General features: G+C 42.5%; 1 protein-coding gene and 1 non-coding gene across 2 annotated transcripts in view; both read left to right on the top strand.

The window, feature by feature from the left end:
• Positions 1 to 22500, top strand: part of atrn (attractin) — a 183440-nt gene that overhangs the window by 101771 nt on the left and 59169 nt on the right. Inside the window, exon 26 of the mRNA XM_061062761.1 lies at positions 11156 to 11234. Coding sequence (XP_060918744.1) covers positions 11156 to 11234 — 79 coding nt within the window. The remainder of the gene's footprint in view (positions 1 to 11155; positions 11235 to 22500) is intronic.
• Positions 22306 to 22412, top strand: LOC132993884 (U6 spliceosomal RNA). Its single transcript, XR_009676576.1, has one exon. It is a non-coding gene; the product is annotated as a U6 spliceosomal RNA (small nuclear RNA).

Genomic DNA, 22500 nt, shown 5'->3' on the forward strand with positions numbered 1-22500 from the left:
CCTCCTCCCTTAGCCTTCAACAGCCTCCCTCATCCTGTCTCTCTCTCTCTCTCTTTCTGTGAATCTCTGCCCCCCCCCCTCCATCTTTTTCTAAAACTTTGCCGCTGCATCATCCCATGCCCGTTTAACTTCCTGCGTTGGTATGAGCCTCAAGCCTCCCTCTTGTTTTCTTCCCCCCTTTTTTCCCACGTTCAGCTTTTCCTCTCCTTCCACCCTCCATCTCTCTCCCCCACCATTTGCCTCATCCTCCCTCTCTTGCATTCTTTAACACTCCCTCTCTTGCATCTGACCTGATGTGTCAGGTCAGCAGCGAGGAGCCACAGATAGATACACGAGGAAGATGGAGCAGATAGAGAGAGAGTGCTCGAAACCCTTTCCTCTTGATAGGTCCGGGAGGAGCTGAAAGCCGCTACTGCGTTTCGATTAATAGTTAATGATTTGGATCAGTCGGTTTGACTCAGAGCCTCCACTCTCTGCTCCTCCTCCTCCTCCTCCTCTTCCTCACCTGTAACGAGTAGGGAGGAGAGCAGGCACTCCTGGGGAGTCCCCACAGGGGGGCCGAGTCTTTTCTTCCCATCCCGTCAGCGTCATGTCCATACATCCTCTAACTGTATTTTAAAGGCTTGGTCATGTCGAGGCCTTCTGCGAGACAGAATGAGAGGCACGCTTGGTTTGTTTTTTGGAAGGAATTTGATGCAATGCCGTTTTTCCTCCAATCAATATCTAAATCCTTGTATTCCCTCGGCTGCTGTTGTCCCTCTTTATCTGTAGATTTTGTTTTTTAGCCCTTCATCATCCATGCTTCTGCTTTACCTAGATCACATCTCACAGGCAGCATCTTCAAAACATTTAAAACATACTCCCATTTAGCAGGTTTTTTTTAGAGAAGATACAATACAACAGGTACACTCATACAGAGTTTACACACACACACACACACAGACACATACAGACACAGACACTACCAAAGCACTCAATTAAACACATTAAAATAAGCGAAGAGAGGAGTGTTATCTCCAGACTCTTTACAAGAGAGCAGGTAAAAGAAAAATGGTATAGATGGGGTAAGATGCAGGGAGGATTTCTACTTTGTATTCCTCGCGTTCCTGAGGTGGAGGTTGGAGCAGGCCGTGCATGAATGAGGACGGCGGTGGTTGTTGGGACGTCACAGTCTGATGGTGGTGGCTGGGCTTCAGGGACGTTGGGTGGTAGTAGTGACAGATCACCTCGCTGAAGGCTGGGGGAGCTCCGTCTACTCGAGCTTCTGACACACTGACACAGAAGACATACTGTATGTAAATATTCAATCTATCACACACTCTTGTTTTGAGATGTCCATCCTCTCCGTCTTCTCCCTGCTCCACTTTTCAGAAAATGTGTGCTCAAACAGGCCGTTTGGAGATTTTCCCTTCATGACATCACAAAGGGCAGTAGCCCCTCCCCCAGGTGGGTGACACTCCCACAGCTAGGTGTTTGTTCTGCCCTCTGAGTCTGCCTTCTCACCGTAAACAATAGGACATGGAGCGAGAAAGCACCGAGTACACCCAAGCCCTTCCAGAGAGGGGGGCGTGGTCAGACACAGCTCATTTACATATTTAAAGAAACAGGCACAGAAACAGCTCACATTCATATTTACAGTCTATGCTTCAAATGCAAGAACATTTCCAACAGAAAAAGTCTTCCCTCGCCCACAGATCTTGCATTAATCTGCAGATATTTCTTTATGGATTGAGGAATGTCTGCACATTACTTAACGCAGTAATAACATCCATTAGCACTCTGATGCTATCCGTCTCACAGACCACTGGCAGGTGAAACAGTGAGGGAGGGGGTGGGGGAGAGCTGAGGGATGGAGGGGGTGTGTCCAAAGAGAGCATTTGTTTTGTTCTTTAAAGTCTGTGAGGATTCTTTTAATGAGCATCACAGTTTTGAAAAAGGGGTCAACTTTGACCCTAGAAGAGGAAGACTTTAAGAGTGGAAATGATAACCATCGGTGGCAAATTTAATTAGTCGTCACAGATGAACATCTTTTATTTAAATTAGGGAAGTGAAAAGGACTTTGTCATAAGTTCGGCAACTTGTGCACACACGTAGAGCAAACCTGACATTTTACCTGTCAGAACAATTTGTTTCTGAAAACTGAAAAAGTACTCACATTTCCCAGCATGCTGGCAGTGAGAAAAAAACAAGCAAAGCTGAAGAGATTATACCGAAAATTTGTATTCTGCAACGTGCTAAGCCCTGCTTCTATTTCAGATGGGTTACACTTCTTGGCATCCTGCACCCGTATAGTGATAGAGGGTATACTGCACTGGACGAGTGCGGCGGCAGAACATGGACCTCTCAGGCAACTGACTGCCGGTTAACGTGTGGTTCAGTAGACAAACTCATCAAACACTCTGAAAATGAAATGACGTTTGGCTGCCGAGCAGGTTTAATTTCCCACCCCGGAGTGTAAGCCCGCAGCAGCAGCAGGCAGGAGAGGCAGGCTGCTGGATTAGTATTCAGCTGGCTGCAGACAACAGAGCCGCTCTGTTGGTGTTTGCCCCGTGGCTGTTGTCTTGCTGTCAGGTTAGCCAATGACACGTCAGCGCTCACCTCTCTGGCCTCAGCAGCAGCAAGCAGCAGCTCGTGGCTATACAGTAATACACTCTCTCTGCGGCTCTCCGTCCACACTCCAGTCTGCCACAGAAACAGACAGCTAGCATCATTCTTCCACTGGATTAAGTCAGGGAAGGTTTGCTTGACACACAGGTGAATATCACCAACGTGTGATGAACTGGGTTCAGGATTTCTGTGACCTGTGCGGATAAAAATGTAAATGTGGATAACTGATTATTCGTCATGAGAAAGTTAATGTCCTGCAGAACACACGCTGCCTGTGTTGTTCAGCGGCATTTTCATGATAAGACACAAACTCGGTTGTGAACTCGTCATTAATTGGGGAAAAATAAAAGCCCTCAAAATATCTAGTCAGAGAAACGCCTGTTAGCAAACATAATTATAGCAGCAAAGCATATCAGATTGTGAGCTGCATGTTTCCCAGACTTAATGTCCACTAATGAGCTGTCAGAGTGAAAATAATACTTTCTGCTTATTAGTCTGCGTCTGGCTTCATGTTGAAGGAAATACAATCAAACACAAGCGATCAGCATTAAAACAAAAACAAAAAAAAACTTCACATAATTAAATGTGCACACACACAGCTTGTGTTGTGCATCCAGCAGCACCCTGCACAGGCGCAGTGTGTTGAAAGTTGACATTATTGCAGACTGCAGAGGGAGTGACAGTTGGTGGCAGAAGTGTGGTGATTAAACAAGCAGACGTGAAAGACCACCAGCCAAAGTAAACAATGCTGGCGTTCAGAAATTCAATAAAAAAAGCTTTGCTAATGCGTCATGAGGTAACAAATGCATCCGGCGTGTTTGTTAGGCCTTTGGGATGTTGACAATAACCTCAGATGCAAACAAAAGGGTTTTCAAGTTAAAGTACCGCGGCACTCCTTACATTGAGATTTATTAGTGACTAAGACAGTTTTAAATGGTAATGAGAGAGAGAAAAAATGAAGAATATATCAAAAGCAGTCCACTCGAATCTGGAGTTATGACATACTTTGTTTTGTGACTCCTTTTTCTGGTAGAAATAGTTTTTACTTAAAGGACTGATATTCTGTAAAATCCTCTTCCCCATGTTCCTCTAACTCTAACATGTGTCTCTAGTCCGTCTACAAACCCCCCAATGATGAGAAAAGTCCATCCTCTCCGTCTTTTCCCTGCTCCACTTTTCAGAAAATGTGTGCTCAAACAGGCCGTTTGGAGATTTTCCCTTCATGACATCACAAAGGGCAGTAGCCCCTCCCCCAGGTGGGTGACACTCCCACAGCTAGGTGTTTGTTCTGCCCTCTGAGTCTGCCTTCTCACCGTAAACAATAGGACATGGAGCGAGAAAGCACAGAGTACACCCAAGCCCTTCCAGAGAAGGGGCGTGGTCAGACACAGCTCATTAACATATTTAAAGGTACAGACACAGAAACAGCCTGTTCTGAGCAGGGCTAAAATAGAGGGGTTTATAGACATGATCAAATACAGGATCAGAGTGGATTTAGAACAAGAAACTTCACACACATGTTTTGAGGAGCTCTGAGACTTATTTAAACTGAAGAAGAGGCGGAGGATATGTCACCTTTAATACCAGCTCATTTACATTTAAAGCTACAGGCACAGAAACAGCTTCCATTCTTATTTACAGTCTATGCTTCAAATGCAAGAAGATTTCCAACAGAATAAGTAGTCCCTCGCCCACAGATCTTGCATTAATCTGCAGATATTTCTTGATGGATCGACGAGGATTACAAATGTCTGCACATTACTTAATGCAGTAATAACATCCATGACAGTTGTGTGTAGCTAAATACAAAAAGGAAACCTCTGTAAATGATGTTCCTTTTCGAGTGCAGTTTCTATTTTGAGTTAAAATGATTGTGTAAGTCTTTATTACCTCGGGGTTGCCAGTGCTTGTGGAATTTTATTCAGTTGCATTTCATGACAAGTTCTCGATATCAGAGCTGACAAAAAAAAAAAAACAGACATCATAGTTTGTCAGAACTTTTTTTTACAGAGTTGATTTTGTCTTTTATGTAATTCCCCCCTCAGGTGTTTTTCTTCTTTCAACAAATGCAGCCTGACTCATACCAGCCGTTAGAGACCCTGCTCGGGCTTGTTGAAGCAGCATCAAACCCACAAAGTGATCAATAACGAGGTAGATTTTAATGGAGGCTGATCCCTGTGCAGCGAGTGTTTGATGCTGGTGCCCTCCAGGCTACCTGCAGCTACATGAACCCCACAGATAACCAAAGCTGTTTTTCACACACGCACTCCTGAAAAATGTTGATGAAATTTCAGGCAGACTGCCCCTCAAATCTCCCTGACTTGCTTGTTCACTCATACACCTCACAGTGGAGGAGACTATAGCCGGCTCTTCTCACAAAAGTACCCTAACTTAGCCGAATATGAATTTCTCGTCGGTGTGATATTTACGTCCCAGTCTGTGAATTCACATTGCGTTTCGGCGGTGCAGGACACAGCGGGAGCTTCACATACAACACAGTCAGACAGACATGCATGCGCACACACAGCGCTGTGCTCCCCCGCTGGCCCTGCTGAAACGGTCTAAAACTGACTCTGTTACCACCTTGGAAGACGGTACAGACAGAGGGTCACTTTGTTCCACCATTATCAATCAATCAATCATTATTTGTAAAGGGAATTCATAACAAGAATTGAGGCGCTTTACAAAAGAGCATATGGTAGTCACCTCGCTGGAGGTCGGGGGAATTCCGTCTACTCGAGTGCGCGGCTTCTGCTGCCGGGACATGAGGCCTCCTGGGCTTCTAACACCGTGCTTTTTGCAACATTCAGATTGAAGGCAAGACGTCACAGGGGTGCGAATATTGCAGCTTAAAACAGCAGTCTGAGTAGGGCTTGTTCCTGTCGGGCGAGGGGTGGTGGGGGTTGTCCTTTCAGATGCTAGTATGAGAATATTTGCCTTGATGTCAATGCTACCTGTGGTTAAATACACTCAGAATATCAACAAAGGAGTAGAAAACATAACCAAGTGGTTTCATTACATTCACAGAGATCGCACTGGCAGACAGAGATGTTAAAGGCTTTATATGCAATTTTTTTGATCCAGCAGATGTCGCCCTTGAGCACCAGCATGAAATTATGCTCGTATCTTCACACTGCATGTAAATTTACCTGAAATGAGCGTGATCTAGAAACACAGTTAAGCAGTGAGTACAGTATGTTATTCTTCTTTTCTCTAGTCCCTCAATTAAACAACTTTTATACACGAGGGGAGGAGTCAGCCGGCCGTCCTGGCGATGTAAACAAACTGAAGATAGGACTCTGAAAACTCTGAAAACATCACAGACAGTGGGACTCGGGTGTTACACCCATTGTAGACAGTCATGACTCACAGAGTTATTTTCAGAGGATATTCTTGATTTATATTATATTTAAGTGTGAAAAAATACATATAAAGACTTTAATGATACAGTAAATGATATCCTTTCCTTCCGGTATTGACTTCACCTTTTAAAGTGTTTCACATTTAATTAAGAGTTTAGTTTAATGTGAGGATGGCGCTTCAGACAAAGAGACGAGGTGTGACCTGCAGGTGGCTGCTGGTCAATCCTCATTACTATTCCCCACACAGAGTGGAGGCTGTGGGTGTGATGGAGGGGTTTTAAGGGACTGAAGGCTGAAATCTGACGAAACCTTGGCCGTGTGTCTTTGTGGAACTGGAGGTGTGTGTGTCCTTCTTCTCTTTGTGTGTTTGTGTCATCGCTGTAACATTTAATATTTTGCTCCCTGTCTGCGGAAGCCTTTTAATGACAAACGATTGGCGAGCCCACAAAACAAACAAGAGCCCCCACAAAGTGTGCAGGTCGGCCTCTGGAGAGCACAAAACGCACAGATTAGTAAGAGTACAATTGGATTTGAGCACGAGGGAGGACAGAGTCGTGAGCCGAACGCGTGATTTCAGCATCAAGAGGAATTGTGTAATGACATTAGAGACGGCGGTATGGATTCTCACCAACGTATTAATCAAAGCTGCTCACTCTTACTTTTGATATAATGTCGTCCCCCCCCCCCCCCCCCCGGAGCTCAGGCTGCCAGCAGAGCATCACCTGTTCAGTTTGTCCTCAAAGTCAGGGGTCGTCCAATGAAAACACTCCTTTTCCTTTCACAATAAAAGCTTTGCATGTTTGTTTGGTTTCTCTATTAATCTTAATGGCTTCAGTCATAATTGATGTGTGTACCGACGGTCTTACGTTCAAGCTTTTTAAAAAGACGGTTGTTCATTCTTGAGGAAGTTGTGTGAGCATTGTGTACTCTCCTTTTTCTCGGGGGATTTTAGGAATCTTCTCCTTTCATATTTAAATTAGTTTTTCTGATTAATTTGAAGAGGAAATACTATTTTTAAGGATTTATTTTTGAGCTTTTTTTCCCCCTTTAATGTAGAGCTAGGACAGTGGATAGAGTTAGAAATCAGTGAGAGAGAGAGAGTGGGGAATGACATGCGGGAAGGGAGGCACAAGTGGGATTTGAACCTGGGCCGTCCGCTTGGAGGAGCACAGCCTCCATATGAATCCAGAAGAGGAAACACTCTTACTGCCATTGTAATAAAAAATACATTTGTTGTGATTTTTCCAAAACAGCGAGAGCAAAGTGAGAGAAATGACTCCCTCTTCGTTTTAGTTTAAATATTGTTACAAATTTGACTCCTTATCCGTCCACATTTCTTTTCAGTCTTCATTTCTCTGCGTTATCCGTAGCTCTACACTTTCTGATCTCCTCTCGGCCTTTATCTCTTCGTCCTTCACCACTACAGTCTCTGTCCCTCGTTCCTATTGTTTTCTCCTCCTCCTCTCGTCCTTTGTCTCTCTCTCGCTCTCTCTCTCCTTTTTTCCCTCCCAGCCCGCTGAGCAGGGAGGCCTTTGATGCAGAGCTGATATCTATTCACGCGGGTCGTTCATCAGCGGCATGTCGCTCTTTAAGCAGCGAGCAGGAAGCCAGATCAATAAGATGGCTGAACGGATGGCTCGCTTAAAGAGTCCTCTTCAGCCTGGAGAGATAAGGGGACATTTTTTTTTCTTTTTGAATGGATTGCACTTTAAAGAGTCACACAGGGTAGGCGGAGGTGTGGGTGCTGTATGGGCGATGAATAAAGATCTGAACGCGTCACAGTCGCTATTAAAAATGGGCAAAGGCGTGCAGAATGAAAATGTGGAAGAACTTTTGAGAATAATCAGTGAGGGGGGGTCTGACTGGAGGATTTATGCTTTAACTTGAGGTTATAATTAAAGTCATGTTAAACCCCTACAGAGGGAAAAGTGTCCCCATGATATTCAAGAAGAATCTCAGCATGAATACAGAAAAAAAATCCAACTGTTTCAGTGTGTTTTCACAAAAAATCTATCAGACAGATTCCTGTTACACATCAGGTCAATCCAGGTAATCGTCCATTCAATGCTTCTGCAACAAGAGAAAGCAACAGATGCTGAAGAGAATTCTCCCAGCAAGTTCCTTTTTATTTTATCAGGACATTACCATAGAGCATATAAAACATGGACACAGTCTCTATGATGTCACCCACTGGTTTCTGGAGGAGCGTTTCGAAGCCCAAATGATGGAAATCTTGAAAATGCCAGTTCATAATGTAAAATTAAAACTCTAGTTTGTGTAACTTTGATGGAACATAATGTCCTCAGCTCAGTGTAAAGGCTTTATATGGGATTTTTTGATGTCGCCCTTGAGCACCAGCATGAAACCAAAAGTTAGCATGCTAATGCTAGCGATCTTTATTGTGCTCGTATCTTTACACTGCATGTAAATTTACCTGAAATGAGCGTGATCTAGAAACACAGTTAAGCAGTGAGTACAGTATGTTATTCTTCTTTTCTCTAGTCCCTCAATTAAACAACTTTTATACGTGAGGGGAGGAGTCAGCCGGCCGTCCGGGCGATGTAAACAAACTGAAGATAGGACTCTGAAAACTCTGAAAACATCACAGACAGTGGGACTCGGGTGTTACACCCATTGTAGACAGTCATGACTCAGAGTTATTTTCAGAGGAGATACTTGATTTATATATTTAAGTGTGAAAAATCACTTATAAAGACTTTAAATCTGCATTTTTTTGTCTCGATTTGACACGACGGTTGAATATCACAACACTCAGTTTTCTAGTTTTGGGACGAGTTTGTATTTTTGTGTTCACCTGTCAAAAAATGGAGCTATTCTAGATGTCATAATCCTCCAATGTGCACATTTCTATTTTTACAGTGGATGTTTTCCTTGGGGGGGAAAATCTGAGTTGATGTTTTGGATCACTGTGGTTTAGGCGTTTTGCCATCATGCTTGCTGATAGTTTGCTCATCAGCCAGCCAGCTGCCAACACCGACATGAGCTGAAATGTAGGAAGTTTGGACCGGAGAGCCGCAGGAACGCTGTCAGAGAATCAGGGAGAGGCGCGACAGGCCGGGGATGAAGTTCAGATAGCAGGAGACATCGTGTCTGACGCTCAGTTATACATACTTGCAGCAGGCTCTGTCTTTGTCTTCTATTTCTCCCGGTTTTTCTTCCCTGTCCTTTTCACAGCATCCCATAAGTGAAAGTGTGAAAGCAAGCCAGGGGGAGTGGAGGGAGCCAGACACACACACACACACACACACACACACACACACACACACACACACACACACACACACACACACACACACACACACACACACACACACACACACACACACACACACACACACACACACACACACACACACACACACACACAGAGACACAGCTAACAAAGCACCTCGCCAAGACATGTCACTCCTACCTTCATCACCTCGAGGCAATTTTATGTTGAGTGCAAAGAACACTCAGACATTTCTTTTTCTTTCTCTATATTTTATTCGCACAAATGTGGTAAAAAGCTGAAAATGGAGGAGGAGAAAAAAAAAACGTGCAGTGCTGAAGAAATATAAAAAAGTCCCACGTTGCTTCAACAGGAAGTGAAAAAAAAAAAAGCACAGACAAATTTCATGATGAGCAAGATGCTACTGGATGTCAAAACTCTGGAAAGAGATCAAATAAACTTTCATGCAATTGATATTTAAAACAGAACAATGAATCATCATAACTTATGAGAACTAAGAATCTGTGTTCATGTCGTCTCTTCTATTTTGAAGTTTTCCAGCCTCAAAACTGGTTCAATTAAAATCTGAAAAATATGAGTTAAAAGAATATACCTTTTAATGTTGAACTAAGTGTTAATAACAATGAATCCATCAATCAAAACTTGTCAGGTTCTTAAGAACGGGCTGACCGCCTGAGAGACCCAAGTTAAAGAGACGACGACAGAGACGCATTTTAGAGGATTTTATGGTTTCTGTCGTATCAACAAGTTATAATCCAAAATGAATGATATAAACTAATCACCAAACTGTGAACACATAATTACCAGTCTGTCTACAAACCCCCCAATGATGAGAAAAGTCCATCCTCTCCGTCTTTTCCCTGCTCCACTTTTCAGAAAATGTGTGCTCAAACAGGCCGTTTGGAGATTTTCCCTTCATGACATCACAAAGGGCAGTAGCCCCTCCCCCAGGTGGGTGACACTCCCACAGCTAGGTGTTTGTTCTGTCCTCTGAGTCTGCCTTCTCACCGTAAACAATAGGACATGGAGCGAGAAAGCACCGAGTACACCCAAGCCCTTCCAGAGAGGGGGCGTGGTCAGACACAGCTCATTTACATATTTAAAGGTACAGACACAGAAACAGCCTGTTCTGAGCAGGGCTGAAATAGAGGGGTTTATAGACATGATCAAATACAGGATCAGAGTGGATTTAGAACAAGAAAGTTCACACACATGTTTTGAGGAGCTCTGAGACTTATTTAAACTTTTTTGAAAAAGAGGAGAATATGTAAACACCTACTTTTTTTTTATCAGTGAAGTCTCTTAATGAAGTGAAATTAATTCATGTAAATGTGTTCATGCAGGAATTGCCACCCTCTAAAACCTCTTCTCACTGGAGGTGCAAAGTTGGCCCCTTTTTCTTCTCTGTAGAACTACACCTCTCTTTTTCTTAAACTTGCACCTCGTATACTGTGACCATCATCGCCTCTTTTTTAATATATGCTCTAACTCTGAATATCTCTGGATCCTACTTTTGGTCCCAGTTTTCTATCTACAGCAGGCGAGGAGTGTTTTCATCTATCTGATTTAATTTAACAAAAAGTATTCTGTATTGATCACTTTTTCATCGTTTTGAGCAACAGCTGATTGTTTCTGTCTTTATATAGAGCTCATGAAATAATAAAACATATCGATGAGAGCTGGCATCACCTCTTCTGTCAAGTGCCATAAGACCAAAAAGCACATGAATATGCATGACTCACGCATGAAGAACATCGGTGCTAATGGATTTATTTATACATGACGGAAAGTGACACACGTGGTCACGGCGTGTCTTGGGTACAAATGTGACCTCAAATGTTCCCACGGCTCCCACTTCCTGTCATATCTGCTCTTCCATAATTACTCTCGTTCTTGTACTTTTGACTCATCTGTTCATCTGGTCCGTCCACAGCTGCTTCCTGTCGCTGCTCCTGGTGGCCGCCGTGGTTTGGAAGATCAAACAAAGCTGCTGGGCGTCACGGCGACGAGAGGTAAGTCTATCTAAAACCTATGTGGTGTTTGTCTCCATTTTGTGGAGCTCTTTGGTGCTGGTGTGGAGGCTTTCTTTATGGTCCAAGCTGCCCTGAAAATGATGCATGGAGGACAGCTAAAGAAAAGATGGATGAAGAGTTTGATTTTTATGACTCTGGGTTTTAAAGGTGCACCATCAAACAGAGGCAGCTTTTACAGTTTTCTCTTTTGTTTCAAGTCTTTATGCTGAGCTTATCTGACCCACTGCTGGTCTTATCTAAGTCGGCCTTATCTTTGTCCTAACTGCTATCTGAGCAGATATCATGTAGGTCCAGATTTCTAAATCAAGAGGTGATACATCAGTCCCATTATTATTTACTTCAGGACAGAGGTTGTGTAACTAGTACAGCCAAGAGCAAGATGGATGAGAAGGCATTTAAACACTGGAGTAAAGACAGTTTTTGCTTTTGCTTTAAATCCATCCATCCTTTATCTGTACTGCTTTTCCCATTGTTGTCATTGGGAGAGGCAGGGTACATCATGGACTCACAGGGCTGACATACAGAGACAGACAACCAGCCACACTCACATTCACACATACAGGTAAGTTAGAGTCACCAGTTAACCTAACGAGCATGTCTTTGAACATGCAAACTCCATACGGAGAAGCTTCTGTCAGATGGGGATTTGAACCAGGAACCTCCTCACTGTGAGGTAACATCACTATCGACTGCACCACTCAGCCACTGTGCAAATTCTAGCTGAAAATCCAGGGGACAAAAACAAAAAAAAAGCTTACATTTTTTGCACTATTGTCCTCTTCATCACATTTTTCTGGCAGACTGGACCAAATAAAGCATGTTTTTATTTTGGATTCAGAAGAAACATGTTGCAAAAAGAGGACTGTGGTGAAAACAGGGGCTGCACATTAAAGCTGTGAGTTATAGCTGGTATGCAATCTTGAATATTTATGTATGTATTGCACTTCATATTGTTATAGAAATGGACAACCATTTTTCTCATTCTCATAACATGCAGGTTTAGTGACCAAGACATAGAGCTTGCACCACCCCTGTTTTAACATCCGTCATATTCTGCTTTATGTCATGTTACAGATAGAAATTTGCGTTATTGGGTTTTCACTAATAATTGAATACATGTGCACAAAACAGTAACTCAATTATCAAAATAGCGGTCCTTCATAAATGCATAAATAAAGTGTACACCAGCCCACACCTGCAGATGTGGCGGCTGCTGCAGAGTTTGCACATCAAAGAAACCTCTCAACACGTCCACAATTTCATTTGCAGCTGTCAGCCACTGCAAAATGGTATAACTGAAGGTGCGGTGACCATAATGAATTGTTCTTATGGCACAGTACTGAATCAACTGAAAGTGGGAAAACAAAAACCCTCAAAGTAAGTATTGTTTTTGAAAAGAGTGAACAGAGGATGCCAAAGCAATCTAACCAGACTCTGAGAAGCTCTGCAGGCTCCACCGAGGACAAACTATGGCAGGAGAATTTTCAGCTCTTTGAACAATTCTGGGAAAAACTTAAAATCGAGTAAAAAAAATATTGTTCCAATCATTCATTCATGGGAGGCCGAATTGTGTGCGTCAGGTTGTGTGATGCTCGGGAAAGAAGCTTGCAAACAAATATGGTGATGCACTGCAGATATTTTAAGCTTCAGAAACACACATTGAGAGCGATGAAGGACAGAAAGCCGGCGTCCTGTCACAGCTCGTCTGTTATAGGTGTCTGCCTCTGCACATGACAGCAGCTCCTATAGATTTGCTCCGATTAGGATTCATGTCTGAAAGCCGTCGTGGTAAGTAAATGTGATGGGATTGTGTTTTGATAAAGAAAACAGGGTTGCTTCACTTCTCGACTGACTGAAGATATCAATGTGGCTTATTGGGCTTACTGTGGCTTATTTGTTGAGCCATATCTGGCAGCCGCTTTTTGGCTAATTAGCTTAGATTGTATGGTTGCGCTATTTACGACGGGGGCTGTAATGATCGCATATTGAGCACTATACCTTTGTGAAGACGATGAGGAAATGCATTCAGGGTTGAACCACCTGTTGAATGTTGAGTAGCTTGAAAAGAGTGTGCACACGTCTCTGTGGTGTTCAACCTAATGTTGTCCTTAATGTGAGTGTGATCTTTCGGTCTGTGCTTTTCACTCCTCGGTGGGCCAGCTGAAGTGCTGTTGGTCCGTAACCTCGCCCCCGGAGCGCTGTCATCACCCTCACCTCTGGATACCTCTTAAAAACCTCCCCCCGCTTGCTCCCTCCTCCGCCCTCTCTCTCCGTCACACAGCCCATTCTGCTGTCCAGCTGGACCCTCTCCAGGCTAACCTTTAAACAAAATTAACACTGGACCTTTTTTTTTTTTTAAGAGGATTTTAGGCTACAGGAAGCTGTTTGAGCCAATATTAAATCCTCCCAACACCTGGAAAGCTTTTTGGAGACCAGCAGGGTTTACTATAATGCCTTTAGTGGAATCAGCTTAGCCTCCCTCGGAGTGACTCAGAAATGATTCACTTCTCTCAGTGACAACAGACTTGGAATTGTACTTTTACAATTAACAAGTGGATTTATATGGAAAGTCTGATTTTTAACGGAAATCAAGATGTGGTAATGATTTTCTTAAAGTCAACATGTTTCACGTCGCACTTCAATTGAGACTATCAACAGCAAAAGTACGGCCATAAAGGTCATCGCCGCAAGAGCTTATTACAACCCATATTAAGATTTATTTTAAGGCAGTGACCTGTATGTAATGTAATTTTTCACACTTAAATATAATATAAATCAAGTATATCCTCTGAAAATAACTCTGTGAGTCATGACTGTCTACAATGGGTGTAACACCCGAGTCCCACTGTCTGTGATGTTTTCAGAGTTTTCAGAGTCCTATCTTCAGTTTGTTTACATCGCCGGGACGGCCGGCTGACTCCTCCCCTCGCGTATAAAAGTTGTTTAATTGAGGGACTAGAGAAAAGAAGAATAACATACTGTACTCACTGCTTAACTGTGTTTCTAGATCACGCTCATTTCAGGTAAATTTACATGCAGTGTGAAGATACAAGCATAATAAAGATCGCTAGCATTAGCATGCTAACACAACAATGCAGCGCAAGTTGTTTTGGTTTCATGCTGGTGCTCAAGGGCGACATCTGCTGGATCAAAAAATCACATAGAAAGCCTTTAATTGGCTGTAGTCAGGTGGCAACCTGAGATGTTGAAGTAAAGCTAATAAAGAAGTGTTTAAAAACTGCAGTTCCTTGAGTGTCCACTTGAGGCTGGACTCAGAGATCCAAGGATTCCCCATTAGGTCCCATATTAAAATGCCCATTTTAAACCACCATTCGGTCTCATTAGATCATTTAATTTTTTCTAGACACGAACATTAGTTGGTTGAAGTTTTTGGGACTCTGATTCTATTAAGCCTAGATTTTTATTTTTCCATTAATTTGCATAATTTAGGCCATGGCTGAGTTGACTGACAGGCGGGTGCATTGTAGCTGTTGTCCTGGAGACTTAAGGCCCACCTCAGCTTCACCTCCTCTTCTACATGTTTGGTAGAGCTCTGAGGTCTTTTTGGCATCACATGACTTTCTCCACCGTGGAAATCTTTGACGACATCAAAAAATAAGATTTAAGTTTAAGGAACCAGAGGCAGAAAAGGGTGTTCCAGCTGCCTGACCAACTTCCATATTATGGTACGCGTCGGGACTTGAACCGGCGACCCTCCAGTTACCAATCCAAGTGCCTGGACAGACTGAGCTACTGCGGCCCCCATTCCTGATTACAAAACACACACAAACACACACACGCACAGGGACACACAGGGAAAACACTAGGATCATAGTGTGACATTATTGACATTATTTATAATAAAAAGTTAAGATTTGCTGCTGAATTCTTGGCCAGTACTCCTTTGGAAAAGAGGTTCTTAATCTCAATGGGTAAATAAATAAATACATAAAAAAGATCTGGAAAACCAGGAATAGTTGAAGGTATATTGGTGAACTAGCAAGGAAATAAATAATATAAACCAATCCTCAAATTAAAGCACAGAGCGCTAAAGTGAAAACTGTGGGGCTTGGAGAATGCTAATACATTCTTACTGATGTTGTAAGCACGTCCCATCACCAATATCCAGTTGAATTAAAGTTGTGACTCCTTTAGAAAGTCTCTGCAGTAGGTGTGTTTGCATCCTAACTTCCTCTCTCTCTCTCTCCACAACCACAGAGTCAGTTTGGTGTATGCAAAAAGAGTTCATTTCGGACTTCACATTTTATCAATTCTAGTCACAACATCAAGAGTTCCTCACAACTTGAGGTGTAAAAAAAAGTATTCTTTGTTATTAAAAAAAACCCACCAAATGTTATTTTTTTTCTATCTGGAGGCAACAAAGCAGAAACACAACGCCAACCAACCGAAATCACAAACCGAGAAACGGCCTGAAAAAATCTTGTGTTTTGTCACTAAAACTGTGTGGGAATCCCATTTCTATTTCCAATTTGAACTATAATTACCTTGCCCTACTCATGCAGAAATGCACACAGCTCCACAAAGCCGACCTGCCTCGGCACACACACACACACACACACACACACTTTGTAAACACACTGTGACACATAATTTCCAGAAAACAGAAAGCTAATCATGTTTGTCCATGAGGTCGGCTCTCTCGTTACAGCCGTCTGCTTCCTTCGACACCGCGAACGCTCTGTTCTTTTTTCGACGCTGTCCCTCCAGGCTTTCGTTCCCACATTCATCCCCGGTTCCTCCGTGTTACTCGGCACTTGCATCAGCTGCACCGCGACACACATTTTGCAACTTATTATGCCCATGTTCACCTCACTTAGGCTCGGTGCTGCGAGAAGTGGTGGCCCGTTGCAATATATGTGGTCATTGCAGGATCGCAGGGACTTAATGCCATGGCCTTGAGTATTGTACTACTCGCTCCTGGCTGCTTGTCACCTGACTTTAAAGACGTTTAAAGGCTTTCTATGCGATTTTTCACACTTAAATGTAATAGAAATCAAGAATATCCTCTGAAAATAACTCTGAGTCATGACTGTCTACAATGGGTGTAACACCCGAGTCCCACTGTCTGTGATGTTTTCAGAGTTTTCAGAGTCCTATCTTCAGTTTGTTTACATCGCCCGGACGGCCGGCTGACTCCTCCCCTCGTGTATAAAAGTTGTTTAATTGAGGGACTAGAGAAAAGAAGAATAACATACTGTACTCACTGCTTAGCTGTGTTTCTAGATCACGCTCATTTCAGGTAAATTTACATGCAGTGTGAAGATACAAGCATAATAAAGATCGCTAGCATTAGCATGCTAACACAACAATGCAGCGCAAGTTGTTTTGGTTTCATGTTGGTGCACAAGGGCGACATCTGCAGGATCAAAAAATCGCATATAAAGCCTTTAAGCTGTTTGTGCGCTGTCACAGTCGATGTAGTGTTAGCTAAAGCCCGAAACTGTAAGTTTCACTGTGACCTCTTAGTTCCCCCCTCCTCATAATGGCAGTTTGTTTTTTAGGTGTAAATTTCAAGCGCTGAGTAGAAAAAAAGCGAAGTAAAGCATGATCAAGGTTCTTCTACCTGTACGAGAAGACGGGGACCTGTTGAGACTTATGGTGGTTTTTTGGAACAACAACTAGTCCCCTTGTGAGGCCGCACATTTGTCGGTGTGAAAATTGAAAGTGTTCAGCCGAAGTTTTTTTCCCTCACGTGTTGCTCTGCATCTGTTTTGCACACAGTATTTGTATGCATCTGCAGCATCTAATCAAAGGCTTCCTTTGAGACCTGACAGTTCCCTTTGAAGGAGCAGGAGCTGCCAGATGGCATTAGACAGACCCAACACCAGCAGACATGTCGTGTCATAGAACGCAAACAGCCTTTTAGTTAGATTGAGGCCCCCTCTCTGCAATTTGAGCAACCCGCTCCCAATGCGGGCTGATTATTCCTGCGGGAACATTTGATGTCTTGGGTGGCTGCTGTTTACGAGTGCAGGGAATTCTTGCTTTTTTTAAATGTCATTTGACTATGCCTTATATGACAGAAGGTTAACACTTTTTTATTTTTTATATTCAGGTCTAATTACAGATTTCTTACAGGTTCTTGTTTAAATTGCACATATATTTTTTCGGTTTTGTGGTTAATTTGTAACAAATGTTTCATGTAATGTACGTCTTTGTAACCTGCTACTGGATGCTTTGAATTTCCCTCAGGATCAATAAAGTATCTATCTATCTATCTATCTATATGTGTACCACTGATTTCTGTCATGAGCCTGAAACACACGAGTGATAAAAGTTCACTTTCTTGAATAGAGATGAGCAGGCTGGGTAATTAGAGCAGAGCATCCAGTGACTGGGGCGATGTACCATGATGCAAAATACTGTAATAATGGTACCACTTGAACGTTCTTCTTTCTTTTGCTCCGGGACAGAAACGCTTGTTTCTCTCGATTGTTGTATAGCACCAGACAGGATTTCAGGGCAGTGTGCAAACTTCTGAAGAGTCGGGTTTTTTTAATGTACCTGGAAACGAAAGAGTTGAGTCATGTGCATTGATTCATAAAGGGGGGCAGTAAAAAAATCACACTTTGATGTTGCATTTTCACAGTGCTCCTTTTTATTCTTCTTTACGGCATCTGGTGCTACATTCTGATAATGTTGCTCCTTCCTCACTGTTCCTCCTCCTCGACGACAGCATGTGTATTAACCCGACATCCGTCATGAATAAATCTCACATAACTTGACTTATATTAGAGACGTATTGCACCCTGAGGTATTGACAGAAATGCAGAATGCGATAATGCCCGCTGATCGTTTGCGGCTGCGTCCCCGTGTGATTAACTGTGCCGAAGACTCTTTTCACTTGGCCAGAGGCAGACTGCCGCGAGGGGGGGAGAGGGAGGGCGTAAACGTCTCCAGATACCTTCACTTATTTATTACCCCATTAAGCTGCCCCCCCCCCCCCCCCCCTTTTCTCAAAGACACCTCGCCACAACCTATTCTCAGCTGTAATAAATATGAATGTCAACCGAGGTGTCAAAGCTCCGGCCTCTGTTAGAAATAACCGCCATTATGTCATAAAATGAGTGGGAAGCTGCTCAATGGCCTGTGATGTGCAAACTGAACATTTTCCCCCCCTGATCAAATGTTATACAGCTCAGGGTGTGGGGATGTTAATGAAGTGATGTGCACAGGTACAGCTCCCTTAAAAAAAAAAAAAAGTCCTTCTCTGTGCACACACGTTTTATTCTGCTGCTGGGGGAAAGAGCTGCCATCGTTTCACTTCTCTCCTTTGATGATTCTGTGAGGGGGGAAAGCATACAGTCCACATGAAAGTTTCTGAAGAGTCTGAGCAGATCAGAGGAAGATCTGAGGACTAAACCAGACAGGATGCTGTGAAACAGTTTGCTCCCTTGAAGTAAGACTCCTCACTGACTTCAGTTCAGTGTATAAACCTGTGAGTGCCCCCTTTTTTTGGGAAAAGCACCCAATGTAGTGTTGTCGTCTCGATGGTAGAGAAACCAGAAAACATGATGTATATGTAGCCTGTAAGTTGTCAGGATTTCTGTATGTCTTTTAAGCAATACAGTTAATTCTGGGCATATGCTTTTATTGCCCTTTATGCCCTTAAACATTTATGCATGTGTGCAATTTATTATTCCAGAAAACAACCTACATAACCTCTGTAGATTAATACCAATGAGCTTTTCGCTCTTTGAGTATTACACTGCTTGGTGCTTCTATCTTGGATTTATCTCATATACACTTTAACAATAATTGAAAGTTAAAATTCAATCTAAAATATCTTATGTGTGTCACACATTCACTGACACTTCATAAGAAGTCAAAATAGTGACTCTGATGTCACCCATTGGTTGTAGACTGCAGCTTTTTTAAACATAAAATTAGCCCTTTTTACCATCCCCATAATGACAAAACTTTGACTAGTGCTTGAGAGGAGCTTTAATCAGCTGATGCAAGTGCTTGCTCAAGTAACTAATATGATTTATCAGAATAAAGCCGACCATTCACTTGTACTTGGAATTTCCCCACCTGAGATATTTATGCTAACACATGGAATTAATTTCAATATTGTGTAATCTTCAGATAAAACTATCTTTGGGGTTTGTATTTTTCAAACCTGACCTTTAATTATGCATGAAAACCCATAGTACCCTCTCAGCTCATAATTTGGATCAAACAAAAGCTTGTAAACATGTTCCTTTGTGGCCAGATTGAACTTCTCTATGACCTTTTGTTACCATCTGATGCAGAGGGGCATGATGAATCAGACTTGGCAATAAAGTTGCTTAAATGACTCCACAGTCCTTGTGTCCTTGTGTCCGTGCCCTCAGCCACTGCAAACTGCTGACCCTCTCAGTTTTTTGGGCAGGCGGCTGTGTCACCTAGCCTCCTCGTCTCATTGCATCCTCTCCTCTTCTGTCCGCCCCCGTCCATCGCCACCTCCGTCGATGAGAGAGAACTGTGTCACCTTTGACCCATGCCATCACCTTCCCTGTCTACTGTTTTCAGCCCTCTTGAGTGCTCCTGCTGCTCGGCAGCACATGTTCGTATCCACGTGCACACTCCTTTTACCTACTCCTCATGATCCACAATAAAACACACTCTTACCAACAGTATAATCACTAAGTTCAACCAAGAAAGTCTCTTCGAAAAATTGTAATTTATTTAAGTTTGCGAAGTCCTGAAGCAGATATGTTGGAAATTTCCAACGTGCCAGATTTGATCCAATAACATAATTATGTAAAATACATGACAAATCAAGGAATTTTGATGACTTAAATGTGGAAGCTTGATTGTTTAAATAGGGATTGGTCTCAACTAACTGCAAAAACACATTTCTACCTGCACTCTTACAATCATGGATGAGTGCATTGCTTCTTTCTTGAAGTCATTGTTGCAGAGTGCAGACATGAGTTTTCAGAGCTAAGTATAAGCTATACAAAAGCTGGATTGCATTTTGGTGTTTGGACAAAAATACTTTCTTAAAGTGATTGTCAGTGACTGCTAACTTGACTAGCTAAATTCAACTTACTTAAAGCATTGCTCTGAAAAGCAATAATCTTTGTATTAGACATTGCTTTGTGCTTATATGAAGAGCACAGAGCGGATAGAAAATTACATACAAGATTTATCAGTCTCACAGATTGACAAAATGTTGGTATTTTTCCACCTTTAACTAGGTATCAGAACCAAAGCCTGACTTTCATTAATTACACAGAAGCAGAAAAATGCAGTGGAGTCTAGTGTGGTAAGGCATTGAGAAAAGGAGGCATGTAAGGGATATTACATTCAGTCACAGTCATTCTCAAACATTCCCAACAATCATAAACAAACAGCCACACTATCCAGCACTCTTAAAACCCACATTATACATTCACCAACTCCACTCACACTCATTGACTCTCCCCTGCAGGTCTACAGCAGATGGTTTTAGTGTGAAAGTGCAGTAGAGTGGGAGAGATTGGCACCAGTATCCTCTGAATAAGCACAGTCCTGGAATACAATGAAGATATCACTGAGCACGTAGAGCTCCACATCAAATTAGTTTGCAGAATCATCCATAATGATAAGGAGGATCCTCTTACCGGCTTGTCGACTCTCGCCTCCTATACTCCCCAGTCCCTAAAGCAGATGGCTGAGTGTTAATGCAGTTCACACATGAGCAGAGAAGAAAGGAAAAAACAATCTTTCCACCTTTACTTTGCAGCTGTTATCCCCTTACGAAGCACTTCTCGATGATGCTATGTAATACATTCGAATTTTAGAATTTCAGGAATTAACTGTGGCTCTGTACCGCTGTACTTCTAGCTACCAGGAGTGACTACACAAGCTAGAGAGTGAATGTCTGGATGCTACATCTGATAGCAGTTTAATACCCAGGACATAAACTCGATATGCCAGATGTTTGCACTCTGCATTCAAAATTAACAAAACGACAACAAGATAACCAAGCAGAACTTGGCAGACTGGAAAACCCAATCTAAATAAAGCCAAATTACAAGAAGGATGGATGGGAGATTTTCTGTAAGCTACAATATCTCTGAGTAACTGAAAATATCTTGAGAAGTCTCAGCAAACACCTGTAGTTGAGGACGAATAAAATCCAATTCCTGCACTAATCTATCAATTGCACCTTTTTTAAGCCTTACTTCTTGTATTTGGCTCACTGTGACGGCCAAGCAGAGTCAGATAAATTGGTTTTAAATAGAGCATGGTTTAAAAGCTCAGTACACAATCCGGGACAAAAAACCTTCATATGTGTAATACATCTTATGAAATTTTAAAAAGTTACAAGGATTGATTGCCCTACATATAAAATCTGATTAAAGAGATATGATGTGGAGTTTTGCCATTGTATGATTGCGTAGGAGTGTACTCCACAGTTTTAGAAAGTCTGATTTCTTGTGAAAAAAAATATGCGCTATGACTCTGGATGATGTCCGTGATATACATTTACATTTAACATATCATACATTAAATAATTATGTCACAAATGACTTGAGTGGTTGTCCAGATCAAAGGTAACATACAGCTTGGCTCCCATAGGTTGATCCACATAGTGAGCTTTGTGAAATGGATCATTTAGGTATTTCACTGGCAACTTTGACCTACCCTCATTACCATATTGACTGGCTCAGTGAATGTCAGTGAATGTGCTGCTTTATGGGATGAATGATTAAATTTGTTATTTTTATCCAATACACTGGTGATGCTTAAGGGTGTGTCATGTTTGTAGTGTAATTGGCTGTAATTGGCTGGAATATCTGGCATACATACAGAAGAAGAATCTAGAAGAGGCTGAGCCTCATGCCCCACCCTCTTCATAAACATATAACCAGAACTGAAAGGAAGTGCAAACTATTTCAATTATAGAGTGGGGGTAAGGTGTTTGTCCTCATCCCACACACTGGTGATGTTTAAGGGTGTGGCCTACCAGGGTTTGCAGGCCACTGGCCTGCACCACGGTAAAGGGGTCACTCTGCTGACACGCCATTCAAAAGGCAGACGGCCACAGAGGAATAATGTGCTTGCTCAGGCAGCACACTTAATAAATTGGAATCGATACAGAGAAGATTAGCATGGCCCCTGCGCAAGGATGACACGCAAATTCGTGAAGCGTTTCCACATTTTGAGCTGCCCTGTGTTGTCCTGAGCAGTTGTGGACATCCTGGAGGCATGCGTGTCATGTATGTAGTGTAATTGGCCTTTCACAGCCAAT

The sequence above is a fragment of the Labrus mixtus genome, chromosome 18 (genome assembly GCF_963584025.1).
Source record: "Labrus mixtus chromosome 18, fLabMix1.1, whole genome shotgun sequence".
NCBI lineage: Eukaryota > Metazoa > Chordata > Actinopteri > Labriformes > Labridae > Labrus > Labrus mixtus.